Source organism: Microtus oregoni, unplaced genomic scaffold (genome assembly GCF_018167655.1).
Source record: "Microtus oregoni isolate MIOR12 unplaced genomic scaffold, Mior012 000036F_ref0000092, whole genome shotgun sequence".
NCBI classification, from domain to species: Eukaryota; Metazoa; Chordata; class Mammalia; order Rodentia; family Cricetidae; genus Microtus; species Microtus oregoni.
The window spans coordinates 21250796-21265775 of record NW_024543095.1 but is presented as its reverse complement, the minus strand read 5'-3'; the positions used below and the strand labels follow the sequence as shown (position 1 = coordinate 21265775).

General features: G+C 42.9%; 1 protein-coding gene across 11 annotated transcripts in view; it reads left to right on the top strand.

Moving 5' to 3' along the window:
* Prlr (prolactin receptor) overlaps positions 1–14980 on the top strand; it is a 174133-nt gene that overhangs the window by 139177 nt on the left and 19976 nt on the right. For all 11 annotated transcript variants that reach the window (XM_041631051.1, XM_041631053.1, XM_041631052.1 and 8 more), the window contains 3 exons: positions 6857–6966; positions 10527–10659; positions 12227–12396. In XM_041631051.1, coding sequence (XP_041486985.1) covers positions 6900–6966; positions 10527–10659; positions 12227–12396 — 370 coding nt within the window. In that variant the 5' untranslated portion in view covers positions 6857–6899. The remainder of the gene's footprint in view (positions 1–6856; positions 6967–10526; positions 10660–12226; positions 12397–14980) is intronic.

Here is a 14980-nt window from a genome sequence, read left to right as displayed (position 1 = left end):
GGGATGGGGCTCCTTAAAAGTAGGATTATTGGTCTTCTATCAACAGCTTAAGTGGAAAGTGTGAAGTGCAACTGCCAAGATCCTCTTTTCTCTCTAACTGTGTGATCTCAGACAATTAATGGAACATCTCTGGGCTTCAGCATCCTCATCTCTGAGATGAGAATATTAATAGGACCTATACTTCAGGATTGTCACAGAGCTAAGCAAATGAACCAAGCAGTGCATGGTGTACAGTGTGTCCAACACAAGGCTCTCATATTTTATCACCACAGCTGTGAGATAAGGTCGTTGATGTGTATACCCCTTACCCTTTTCAACATCTGTGTCCTCATCTTTGACATGAGAATGAAAGGATGGGCATGGTGATAAAAATAACAATAATTGCTACTCTGATTCTGTAAAAGACTATTGTAAGAATAAAATATGATGGGTATGAGGTCTTTATATATGGCAATTACAAAGCTGAACATTTTACTTTTGATGTTGAGTCAGAATCCAAAGACTAAATTCAGTGTTTCTGTGTTGCTGCCTGCCCATGTAATGGTGATCAATCAGTAACCTCCTTCAACCTCAGTTTCCTCTTCTGTCAGTGGGATTTAATAGTGGAGGCTTATATGTATTTAGCAGCATCTTGTGTTAAGGACCCATCAAGGGTCCTTAACTCTTGCTACATCTTCCAGTATCCAGGAAGATACAGTCTTGGTGCTAAAGGCCTTAAATCTTAGCTATTGAGGAAGCATTTTAAAGCTCAAAGATTACAAGTTGAAGGCTTGCTTGGATATAGAATGAACACAAGGCCAATATAGTCAGCTTAGCAAGACTATCTGTGCGCCTTCCAAAACAGAAGTGGAGGAGTGGAGAGGAGCAGCAACTCAGTGATGGAGTACTTTCTTAGTATATATGAGGCACTAGGTTTAAAACGTGCTTCCAGGAGGAGGAGGAGCAGTGAGAGGAAAAAGGAGGAGAAAAAAAGGGGAGGGTAAGAGGAGAGTGGGAAGAGTGGAAGAAAAAAAGAAGAGGAAAATCAGCTATAGGTAGGTTTAGGTTCAAACTCCTGCAGATACCAATGAGTAAATATTCACATCTCTTGCATAGAATATCATAATGTGTAGACATAACCTATGCACATCCTCCCATATACTTTAAACCATCCCTCGACTACTTAGACTACCTAATACAGTATACATGGTATATTCAGTTATTCTGTGCTATTTAAGGAATGACAAGATGTCATGTTTAGTAACGATGCAAATGCTTTCCAAATGTGTTCAGTCTAGTTCTGGTGAAGCTGCAGATGCAGAAGCTTTGACTAGGGAGAGCCCAGGAATCTTCAGAATCCCTAGGGACACAGCGTAGGAACGGGAACCCACACACACTAGTAGTGAAACTCTTGGCTTGAAATCCACTGGAGCCTGTGGAGTGGCTTAGTGAGCTAGCTGCAAAACATCATATCCAATCCATGGCATTTCTGCAGACATTTATTGATAGATGATTCCATGAGAAATTGGCTCCTCTGAAAATCAGGTCAACCTGGATTTTTCAACATCTGTCCAGATTGTGGCCTGGCCAGGAAGAATTAACACTCACCCAGTTCCTCTCCTTTCCTTTAAGAAAAAAAAAAAAAAGCTGAGTAAAAACAAGTCTTTGTCACAGAAAAGATGCTGCTGGGACTTTGGGGAGCGAGCAAGCAGAGTTGGAGTCACTGGTGTTGGAAGTGAAGCCTCCAGCTAGGTGCATCTGGTGTTACAGTAACTCCTAGCATCTGGTGTTACAGTAACTCCAGTGCAGAGGTGCAAATAGCACTGAACTGTAATTTGCCCCCGCTAGTCTTGAAAACAGATCTTCCAATGAAACTACCCTTACACAGTACCAACCTGAACCAGCTTGCATTTGGGCCACGCCCTCCTGCTAATTTGACTGTTTCTTATAGGATGCAGCTGTCTGCTTGCATAGCACATGCATGCATGCAGCACATCGGCTTCTCAGGCACCTCTTGGGTTTTTGAAGCAGGAAGAAAGCAGGGCATAGTAGTCAGACGTGGGTGTTTGAAAACGTCTCCCTAACTGTTCCTAATAGCCTTAGCACCGCCGTGGTGATCTAGCTAAATCACCAAACACATGCGCAAATGGGAGTTGACTTGGGTAGGCCCTGCACAGGGAGACAGATCTGGGAAATCTAATTGCTGATAAATTACCACAATATGATGTGTGTCTCTTTGCACTGGATTCATTTTAATAAACCAAATGCTGAGTACTTATTCCTAGCTGGGGCTATTGCTCCGAAATCCAGCATACATAACAACAATGTTAATCTTCATCGTGGTATGAAACAGCTAATCCCTTCTGTTCTTCTCCCCATCCTGAGAAGATTATGTCTCTTGTTTTCCAAATTAAATACTAGCATTCTGTTTTGGAAAGAAAAGTCAAACCTAGAATCAAAGGGCATACATGGGATTCTTTCCCAGTTATTTTGGCCTCTGATCATTTAGTACCTAGGGCAGGTGAGGTGATCCAATGAGCAGAGGAGTCCAAACGAAAGGCCTAATGTCGCTTAATACCTTAATAGATGGGTGTATTTGTATTAGTTTGTGAAACATGAAGGTTTTCTTTCATGGGGGTAGGCAAGAAAGATATTAGAAAGGTAAATTAGGTTGATGGGCAGAAAGGATGATGGGTAGCAGACTAACTACTTAGAGTGAAGAACCAATGTGGGTGAGCATTATGATGTCCGCAAGGCTTCCTTATTTATAGTAATGGCCCTGGCTGTTGGATGAGAGAGTGCTAGTGACCCCTGAAGAAAACTGACTGTGCTCCTGCAGGTTGTCGCAAAACCATGCATGCATGTACAGCCAGCACTAAGTGGACTCTGGGAGTTTTTAAAAAAAAAAAAAGTCACATGAAATTCAGGAGGAATCGTGGCAGAGGGGATAGGTGATAAATTGGAGGGAAAAGAGGGGAGGCACATTTGATCAAAATGCACTATATGCATATAGGAAATTCTCAAAGAATTTTTAAAGTTTGCCTCCCAAAAAACAGAAACAACCCAAACGTCCAACTGTAGAATTAATGAAGAAATTATAGTATTTCATTCAATGAAATGAAATGAAAATAAATGATGTGAAACTACACACAACAACCAAAATACATCATGCAACAACGTGGGATGACAGGAGTCAGACACACACACCCCTACGATGCTTGTGGTACAATTCTATTATATAAAGTTGGAGGGAATAATCATATGATAGAAGCCAGGAAAGTCCTGCTGGCATAGGTAGAGAGTAGGAGGAGCTACCAGTTCTATTTCCAGGCTACTTTCTGTGTTCTTTTGCAACTCAGATGGTAGCACATATCTGTTCACTTGGTGATAGTGTACTGCAGAATATTTGACGTTGACTCCTTAAAGTAAGTCTTGAATTGGCTTGTCCATCAAGAATTGGGTTTATAAAAGCAAAGAAAATCCTCACAGTCTCTACCTAGCCTGTTGGGTTCATTTCTCTGGTTAAGAAAGCTGAGACCACAGGGACAGAAAAGCAGGATAGAGCAGAAACTGTAGGAATCTCCTAATCCCCAACGCCATGGGAGAGCTGAGGCCTTGGACTTGTGATTGATTATCTCAAAGAGTAGGAGGACCAGTGCACCCAGAGGAAGTCTAAGGAGAAAAGATGAGTGGCAACATTAGGCGGTGATCTCGTTGAGAGTTCATATCTGGCCTATTTAACACTGCATGGTCATACTGCCTCCTCTCCCGTGGTATGCCTTCCATGATGTGGGTGGGAGCACTAACCAAGACCATGGGACCCTGACTGGTTTTCCATCTAGGGAGTCATTCTAGTTTCCCAAAAGAATGAACTGCATAGATTACAAACCATTAAGTTGCAACCTCAGCTGTTAGCCTCTGAAGAAGAGGGTTGGCTTGCTAGAAAACAGTAATAAGGAGGGGCTTTTAGAAAGAGTAGGTCTAAATAAGACCATAGTTGAGACAAAAGCAGCCCTAGGGAGAAGAGGGTTAAGGAGTCCCCTTGTCATTTGTGCCACAGCAGGATGGAGCACAGGGAGAGTCTGAACAACTTGATAAAAAGGGCCTGGAGATGGCAGAGTCTGAGGAATCAGAAGAAGCCAAATCAGACAGTCATGGACAAAGCAGATGGAAGTGTGGAACTCAGCGTAAACCTGCTCATAGGTGGAGACTTTTTACTTCTCCACCACAGTCACGTTTAGAGAGTTCGTGCTGTGTGGATCCTCAGACGACTATCCTTGGGCTGAGTATGCAAGGCTGACTTTTTGCTAACTAGATTCCAAATATTTGGATCCAAATATAAAGTTGAGGCCTCAGTATCCCAGCCCCAAATGCCGTGGTTAATAACGAAGGTCATGTCTGCTTTTGGCCAGGCTCTTCTTGCTGTGGAGAACTGATTCAGAGAGAGATAAGACTGGTGTGTGGATCAGCAGGAGGCATGCTCTATGGTAGGACAAAAGTACTGCATACCATTGACCAGGGTTAACATTTAGCATCGCCCCACTTAGGGTGAACATTTGCCATTCTATTTCCCTCTGAAAGTTCGCTTGCCACACCTCGGCTACTTTGCCAGAGAGTGTAAGACGGAGAATGAGTTGGGAAGTCATTGTTCAAAACACGTTAGGAACATGTCTAATTTCTTGGCACAGGAGACTTAGGGCACTGGAAAATGCATGGGTGTGACCAGATTCCAGCATGTCTCAGGAAATCGTAAGAGAAAGTTGTTTTACATGTGCCTAGAGGGGTTTCTGGTTGCATTTTTAAAAGGAGGAACTTAAATTAGAAGTTTCTTGGATCCTGCACCAGCAGAAGAGGAGAAACAAACAAATAACTAAATCCACTCCCGCCTCTGCTTACCCTGATTCCTGTCCTAGTGTTTCATTTGCAAAACAGGCGGGAAGCCCTGCCTGGCAGAGCTCTCTGGCCTCACCCACGATGGGTGATTTACAGCATGGTGATCTCAGGTGTTGTTTATGTGATGCCCATAGGAGTAAGGCAGTCTCCATAAAGGGATATTATAGAACATCTTCAGCCAGGGAGAAGAATACCCACTTCCAAGCCAGGCTGAGTGCCAGGATGAGGATGCACAGGGAGCTGAGACAGATCAATACTGGAGACCATTAACCAGAAGGAGAGCTGCGCTGAGATAGCCTCGTGTCTGCTCTGGCTCTCCGGCTCCAGCTCACCCAGGTCTTGGCCCACTTCTCTCCACAGATCAATTGTGCCTGCCTCATGCATCTGTCCTGTAGAAAGGGACACTTTTGCTATTTATCACAGATATCCCCCAAAGCATGATTCTCAGATGCTCTGGGATTTGCCAGATTGCTCTCCTGTTAGCACGTGATTGACCGCCTATTAAGCTGTTTCTCTGTATTCATTTTCCATATCTGTTAAAATGGGGTGGGAGGTGGTAAACAGCATCTACTTACGGGGCCACAGAAAGAACAAAATTAAATTCAAGTGATGGCTCAGTCCAGCGCCTGGACTATAAGGGCATCATTTAAAACCCATTAGAAGCCTTTGACTACTTGGTATAAAGAAACGATCCCCAAGAAAGTAAAAGAAGCAGGTTGGATTGAAAATGTGCTACTTAGGGAGGGTAAGGGATCCAGGCAAAGCAAGCGAAAGGTCTCCAGCACTTTGCTGGGCCCATTAATGGGTCAGCAAAGCTTTGAACCACAGTCTTCAATGTAAGGGCACAACTTGTTGGTGCCAGCACACCCCAACCTTCCAGTGTCACTAAAATTTCTATTTCTGAGTGAAGCCACAAGCAGTAGTGGCAGATGTAAAAACACCTCCAAAAAGTTGCCCATTGAGTAATACATGTTTGACAGATAGAGGGCTTTCCAGACCAGGAGGAATAGACAAATTCTGCTCCCTTAGGGACCCATCAAGCAATTCTTCACATGGCCTAAAACGGGCAACTTTGCCTCCTAGATATTCTTCCCTTGATTTAAAAATAAAATTTAAAGGGAGATTAAAACCATGTGTTTCTGGAAATTTACACGTAGCTCATCAAATCTATTGTTTTCTGAGTGATGTTTGAAGTCTAATAAGACTAATGAGCTTTTTTTAAAAAAAAAAAGTTCATAAGAATGTTTTAAGGAAGGAACATAAGAGGCTTTGAAAACTGTTCCAAGAGTAAAAATAATAATATTAGTAATAAATTGCTCAAAACTCTCAAGCCCCGCAGGTTCAAAATTGACTTATTACTCTGAACCCAAGAGATTTGAATTATTACTGAAGTTCGTTGTCTCTTATGGGGCTTTACCGAAGGGAGAAAGAAGCCACATGGAGGGTCACTAAAATTCATTATGAGGTTTGCTTCATAGCCATAGCCATATCCCTGGAGACTTCCAGAACCCTCTCAGCCTGACCTTAGACAGGAACCTCCACCCGGACCCTCCCACTCCCAGTCTGGAAGTATCTCAGAATACTGGAGCCAGAATCCTCCTTAAATGGCTCTTTTGCAGGGCACACACTCTATGTTACATAAATGGGTGATGTGCTATTAGCTACCTGAACGATGGCGTGGAAACAAAACAACTTCGGTGAGTGCAGAAAACAAAACCAAAACAAATCCAAAGCCCACAGTTTTGATTTCCTGTGAGCTCCCTGCATTGTTGTCTGACGCCCTCTTGTGGTGAAATCCTTGCCAGCATGTGGGAATCCGTGCTTCTTAACCCAGCCATCCCATGTTACATTTTCCTACGCTCTCTTCCCGCTGTTTTTGTCAGTCACATCAAGCAAGGAACAAGAATCGGTTGCCAGCACCCAGAGTAAAGTGTGCCTGACGGGCTGTAATTTAACAAATGCTACCCGATGTTTTCTCTTCCAGGGAGCCTCTGGTACATTGCCTGTAGCAAGAAACAGGGGCCAACATGCAGGAAAACATGACATCTGTCCTTGCTTTCATCCTACTTTTTCTCAACATCAGCCTTCTGAATGGTAAGAGACTCAGTTCTCACTCTCCTTGCCTGGAGTGCTTAGGGGTTGCAGGGGACGGGGTAGGGGGTGAAGAGGCTGTCTCCATCTGTTGCAATGCAGTTATGAGAAATGAAAATGTTCGTGTCATTTGCTGCTACTAAATTGTTTGCCACACTTCTGTGTTAAAATTAATGCAAAATCTCATCAGTGTGCTTCCTCTCTCCCATTCCCCGTTTGAGAGTGGACTGAAAGGGCGCGGGGGATGATGGGAACTAAGTTCCCATCCAGGGGATAGTTACTAGCTGTGTGATTTGAACCACTTGTCTGACTCTCTGTTTTTGATTTCTCCGAGGGAGGATAGGGATAGCTCACAAGCTTCAGATGAAATCATGTATGTGAAAAGACCTTTGAAAAACTATAAGAGCTCTCAAGCGATTGCATGACAAGGTGGAAAACAGGCATGACCTATGTGTGCTAATAAGAGAAACAAAAGCCACAGCTAACAGGAAGGTGTGTGATTGTCTGCATAGGTTTCCACATCTACTTCTATGTACTTCTGGGGGGAGTGCTTCTGAATGCACCTGTGTATACACCGGCTGCGTATAGTACCTAATCACACATTCTTCTCTATCTGTGTATGTATGTGTGTATGGACGGCAATGAGAAACCTCTGTGTATTTACATATATGTTTATTGTTGTGTTATGCATACCAGTGTATGTTGCCGTCATCATGCCCTTGCATGCATGTATTTCTCTCTGGATATATTTCCTATGGGTGCAATGCATTATGGGTATGCTTATTTCTGATGTGGAGTTTATGCAAGCAAGTCTCTGCATTTCCTGGATTTGTATAATATCCCTTGTGTCTGTTCACTGAGATAATCCATGAAGTGTGTTTCCTCAAGGGGCATGAAAATAACATTTGAGTGGTTGTAATTTCACAACCTTGCCTTTTTCCCTCACGTTTCCTAAAAGTGTTATTAATAGCAAGTAAAAATGCAGAAGAGATAAGCTCAGAGGGAGGGGAGAGAGGGGGAGAAAGAGAAAGAGGGGAAGAGAAGCAAAAAATCTTGCTAACCCATAAAAGAAACTCTTGAGTACTCAAATAATCAGCAGCGGCCCTGACCAGCTTCAAGTAGACCCATTATTGAGCCACAGTTTGAAGACTGGCAGCAGTAGGGGTTGGTTCTTTTTGCTTGTTTGTTTAGCGTTTGGTGTCTGATTGGCTTGTTTTTTTTCTTCAAGATAGGAGTTCTCTGTATAGCCCTGGCTATCCTAGAGCTCTCTTTGTAGAGCAGGCTGGCCTCAAACTCAGAAATCCACCTGCTTCTGATTCTGAGTACTGGGATTAATGACAGGCACCACCATGCCCTGATAGTTTGGAAGTTTTGTTAAATGAATATTTCTCTCTACATTACATGTTTCTCCTCACGCATGACAGAAACGAACAAGAAAAAGAAAGCTTGTATTTTTGCAATGATTCCCAACATCACTAGGCAGTCCTCCAAACTGATAGACACACAAAGCTCACACAGATTCTTTTCAGCAATTCTGTGAACTACTGTGACACTCTGTCACCACTGACGGGCCAGCCTTCTTTCCATGACCCCATCCAATTCACCACGCTAGAACACCCATTAAATTCCCCTCCCTGAATAGATTGTATACAGACCCCTTTACTCACCCATGATCCCTTTGCCATGATCTTCACGACCTGCTCTCCTGAACTAAATAACGTTCTGTCCTAAGGGCCTATCTGAAAGATTGAATAAATATGGGGAAATATAGAAAAGACCCCTAAGCTACTAACGCCAACCTCTGAAAGAAAAATCTTTCTACTCCTGAATTTAGCATTAAATCTTCATGTAGGGCAAAAGATAGGAAAAGTAGATATAATGTGAGTTATGGTTGGCCTCCCAAACCAACAGCATCATGGCAAATTCCCAAGGTTATACTGTTCCTCTTTCAACATAACAGCCAAGCAAGAGAGTTGGAGACCAGCTTGCCAAGAGCTTTGGAGATTAAGCTGGTGAAAACTCTCATCCCCTCGGCCACATCACCTCCTGCAGATCTTCCCACTTCTGGCGCTGACAGTGGTGATGTGCCTTATCTAACCATGGTCGCTCTCCACTTAGAGGGGGACCACCCGCTCTACTACCCCTTGCTCTACTACCTCTTACCCTACTACCCGATTCCTGAAGATCCACAGAACTGCAAGGAAGTTTGAGGTCACCTACCCATAGAAAGAACCAAAATGGGGGGAGTCCAAGAAAGAGGTGGGGTGTGAATTCAAAAAGCGACTAAAAACCAAGATTCAGAAAATAAAAATAAGAAGAATTAGGAGATAGGGAAGGTGGACCATTAGTCTGTCGAGTGCTCAGCCACAGGTATTACACCTACACATGCACGCACACACGCGTGCACACACACACACACACACACACATTCACAGACACACATGCACACACACACAGAGACATATGCACACGCACGTGCACGCACACACACACACATACACACACAGTTTAAGGACCATTTTGGGGGAGGGGATGGAAAGACTGTGAAAACCAGAAGTCAAGGAAGACTGAAGGGAAACAGTTCTGGACCTGTAAGGACCACTATACTCATAACTTCACAGCAGCTAAGGCTGTGTGCAGATGGCAGGCACAAGATCAAGCCAGTCAGCAGTCCAACACGGAGAAGGGAAGGGCTCCTGAGTCCCCATCCCTAAATGAAGCACTACCGACAGCTGACAGCTTCTGAGGGATACAATGGGTCAATTTCCCTTAAGTGTATACCACCTGGTATGGCAACAAAACTCCAGTGGGTAGCCTTACACTCATACGTTTATAAAAAGTATAGATCCGACTCTGTGTGTGTGTGTGTGTGTGTGTGTGTGTGTGTGTGTGTGTGTGTGTGTGTTAGAGAAAGAGAGAGAGTGAGAGTTTGTAGGGATAAGGGCTAGAGTTAGAGCTAGGAAGAGTTAGGGAGAGAAGGGGAAAGAATGAATATATTCAAGATACCTTGTATGTATATATAAAAGTTTCAAAGAATATATAATAATATATAATATATATATATGATAAACTAAATCACTAGGCCAAGACTGTGCACAATCAAGATAAAGGAGAAAGCACAGAAGGAGAAAACAAAGGGGAGAGGAAGTAGCCCGGAATGCCCAGACAAAGACCATAAGTAATGCAGAAGAAGAGGGAGGTACAGTTAGTGCTGCGAGGATGCCGGAAAAGGGCAGATTCCTGAGCAGTGCACTGACTGTGTGCACTCAGGTCACTGTCTCTGGGAAAGAATGCTTCTGATGGCAATCCTAATGCTACATAGGCTCCGTGAGAAGGGCTAGCTCCATAGTCTCCATATGCACCCATCTCTCTTCCCTCAGACTCACTCTGCAGTGAAATGTTTGTCACAGCTGGCCACTGATGCAGTGGTCTTTCTGAACAATGCACCACGACCTCCTCACATCGAGGGTGCCAATAATCTGTCTCTGTTACTAGCAGCTCAGTTAAGCTGTTGAATGGACCGCAGTATTAACTCGAATGGCTTGTGGCTGGTTTTCTTTTAGGACAGTCACCACCTGGAAAACCTGAGATCCACAAATGCCGGTCTCCCGACAAGGAAACATTCACCTGCTGGTGGAATCCCGGGACAGATGGAGGACTTCCTACCAACTACTCGCTGACTTACAGCAAAGAAGGGTAAAACGCTCTCTTCTATCTCATGAAACTCCACCAGAGTGCTCACACTCCGGGCCCTAGTTACATTAGTTCTTATTATAAATACCATGCTTTCCTGGATTTATATCAATACAGTTCATACCGCCAGGAAAGGAATCTAATGTCTCTGGCCCATCTTGTTCTCTAAAAGTTTTTTTCAAACTCAGTCTTCAAATGCACATTGACCAATAGCATTATAATATTATGCTATTATAATATATATTAGCCATGTTTCCAAATGTCTGTCCCAAACTTAGAATACAGACCAAGTCATCATTCCTATAGATTGGCTAAACTTAGCTGCTCATCCATAAACCACATGAAATTTGGAGGGTTTTTGTTTGTTTGTGTTTTGGGTTATTTTTTTTAGTTAATACACTACTTTTACAACATAACAGAATTATATAAGCTGTGTGATCTTTGGCAGCCTTGGTACATTAGGTTTTCAAATGCGTTTCATGCCCAAGAGAATAAACAACATTTAAGGAAAAGAACTTGAGGTTGTTTGGTTTTTTTTTAAGTAAGTTGCTGATCTAAATGCTATAAATCATGATAACACACATCTGTAATCCCAGCATTCTGGATGCTGATGCAGAAAGATGACAAGTTCAAAGTCAGCCTGAGCTGTACATAGAAAACCCCTATTTCAAACACAGCAAAACAATAAAATTCAAGGTCTCCTGAAAGGCATAGTTAAATTTAACAATGCCAGGAGGGCAAAATCAGATCATCTCTAGATGATAATTCTGATGAACTCACAATGAGACTCTCCTATAAACCTTAAATGAGCTATAGAAATGTTAGTTTAGCAAAAGGTACACTTCTGTATCTTGGACCTAAAAATAAAATATTACTGACAGAGACAGCCATTGCCAGTTTCCTAGGACTGCTTGTGCACAAAGCTGGCCTTCTGTGTGGGATCCAAAGAGGCATGGATACTTAAAGAACTCAGAGCTGGAGCAGCCTCCAAAACCTGTGTGGTACGAATGGAGTCGAGGCTGTTAAAATGTGAGCAACTTAGTGAGCCCTGCAAGACTGACAGATCTCAAGACACTTCACTCTGTTGCCCGCTTGACACCATCTAACGTAGTCTGATGTCAGTGTGTTTCCTCCTAAATCCTCTTATCTAAATGGAGCTCGACAGGCTTGTGTGACTAGAGCTGCAATATGGATAATCCCATAATATGTATGTGTGCTAACAAAAGTTCCAACTGCCCAAGTTGACCAAGAGGAGTACCATTGCTGTGAGTGTGCCTTGGTCACTGGTAACTCAGAAGGACCATTCACAAGGTTCATAGGGACACCCACAGGAAAGAAGGGTGACTGAGCAGCAGAGAACTGAGATGCTAAACCCGTCTTTCTACCTGTTCTTACAAAACACTTCTTTCCCTTCCTCCCAATTGGTCTGCGTAGAGCACAAAGCTACATTTTTCTGCTTTATTCTTGTACTTTGAGCGCCTTATCCTCCAAATCCAGTAATAGTCATCTTTTAAGAACAAAAACGAGACTCTTGTTCTCTTATTCACTCTTAATGCGTTACTTGTTGCAGAGAGAAAACTACCCATGAATGTCCAGACTACAAAACCAGTGGCCCCAACTCCTGTTTCTTTAGCAAGCAGTATACTTCCATATGGAAAATATACGTCATCACGGTAAATGCTACCAACGAAATGGGAAGCAGTGCATCAGACCCACTTTATGTGGATGTGACTTACATAGGTAAGGGGGAAGTGGTGAGGAATATGTTACTGTTATGGTATGGATGGGTATGGTATGGCATGGCATGGCATGGCATGGCATGGCATGGTATGGTATATCAAAAGTCAAACTCAGCTTGAGTCTTTCCGGCTTATGGATGAATCCTAGATAAGAAAGGTGCAAGAACTTATAGCATCTTTGTTGAGGGAGCATTTCACATCAACAGTATTGACTCTTGACAGCAAGGTTAGTACTTGGGATCTTTGTGTTCTCTTATTTTCCCTCAACTCTAATCCTAGTGCCTTATATCCAGTGTAAGTGTCTGTACGCCTCCTTTATGAATAGCTCCCCTGGCCCTTTCCCTTCAACCATGTTGCCTTCTTTAATAGCCAACTCAAATTTGTTTTCTTTTTGCTGGGGGTGTGCTGGAAATGAAACCCAGAGATGGGTATGAGGGCAAGTACTCTCCCATGGAGCTGAACTAAGAGCTCCAAATGTCTTCTCTTTCTCCTTGTGGAAGACAGGATACTCTTCAGAAATGAAAGACTTTAAAAGGATCTTCTGGTTCAGAATTCACCAGAATCATCCCAAATACTCTGCCTGAACCTGAGCTCTCCACAGTAGTGTATCTGCTTCTCTATAATTTGAGTTATTTTTAGACAACTCAAAATATGGGGGTATGGGTTCATGGCAGGACACTGCCTGGTATAAATAAAAAAGCTCTAGTTTCAAGTATTCCCCCAAAATTAATAAAAATAGTAATAACAACAGGAAGTAGGTAGCAACTGGTCAAAGGCCTGGTCACTTCTATACTGTCTGGAGAAAGCATCCACAAAGTAGAGCTGTCAATTTGAGATAATTTCTTGCTTTGCATGATCAGCGTTATGTAGTGGGGCAATTGGACACAGCTGTAATGGCCTTTATGGTTAGCACAGACAATAAATAGACTCCCAGAGGAATATATAGGACAAGGAGAATGATGTTTAATAATAATTTATGAAGTAGCTAATAAGGATTGAAATTACTCAAGCCTTTCCCATGGAAGCAATACCACTCAACAATAGAAAGCGGGCCAAACCACTTCAGTAGCCACACGTCTCCCTCCCAACTTCACGTCCTCATCTTTGCTTACCTTGTTGTTACATTTTTAATAACACACAGAGTCCAATTAGTACTGGGCATATGGGGTCATCCAATGGGGCATGGGCAACATGCTATAGCCACACCCCCCAAAGAAAAGTGACTTTTTGCTCCTCCAGCCTCCACCAATGGCCAGTCGCTCCTCAGCTAGGGATTGGGCCTCAGGGGCCCCTCCCCCTTCATGCTTGAAGTTTGAACTTATTTGATCTCCTCCAGATCCTTCATAGGAAGTCACAGTAGCTGTGGTTTCATGTGTGCAGCAGCCAAGTCTTGCCAAAAGACAGCCTTTCATAGCACACTTCCCCATCTTCCAGCTCTTGCATTCTTCCTGCCCCCACTTCTGTGCTATTTCAAGAGCCCTGGGGAGAGGGATTTGATGCAGGTGCTGTTGCATCTTCAGCTGAGCACTTACAGCCCACTAGGTGTTTCACTCTTAGGATGGTAGTTCCAAGGCCCATCATTGGAAAAATCTGAGAGTAAGTGCCTCCTTTGATTATTTTTAATTGTAGTAAAATACATATAACAAAAACCATCATCTTAAAATTATATTAAGCTGTCTAATTCATGGCATTAGTTCATTTAGAATGTTGCATACACATTAGCTAATTCTTGCTGCAACCTACAGGGAAAACACTGTTTAAAAATTGTTTCAAAATAAAAGTTGCTTCTAAGTTTCAAACAACATGCATTACTGAATATGTGACTTTGGACCAGTAATTGTTCCTCTTTTCATTTCTCTCCTGACAAAGGGGCCCAGTAATACAGGTTCATGACATTTGGGGAAGAGGTTAAATGATGATTCATTGTTAGAGTATTGTTTTAATTCATGACATGTAGTATGCATTCAAGAAATGACAAGCTTTTGCTAGTGGGAATTCAGTATACATTTGGGGACTGAATAAATGGGACAATAAGCTGCTTGAGGGTTACTCAAGAGAACACTCTCCGAAATGTCAAGTTAGGCACTTGTTAGCCATTTACTATCAGTCAGGAAAAAGTCTGCTCTCCACAGAGAGTGATGTATACTCTGAGTGTAAAATATAATTGATGAACTGAAGGCAAAAATCCGTAAACTTGAGCCGGGCGGTGGTGGGGCACGCTTTTAATCCCAGCACTCAGGAGGCAGAGGCAGGTGGATCTCTGTGAGTTCGAGGCCAGCCTGGTCTACAAAAGCTAGTTCCAGGACAGGAACCAAAAGCTACGGAGAAATCCTGTCTCGAAAATCCAAATCCAAAAAAAAAAAAAAAATCCATAAACTTGTTACCTGCAAAGTTATAAATATGAGTGGGTGATGCACAGAAAGATGTGCAGGCTTTCGAAGAAATGATTGCTCCCAACTCAGGGAAATTAACTATTCCAAATGTCTTTCCCAATCATCTCCTTGTAACTCCCATCCCAGTTATTATCGCATGGACATTGCTGTTAGGGGAAAAATATGAACATGCATATGAACCTGGCCGAAAGA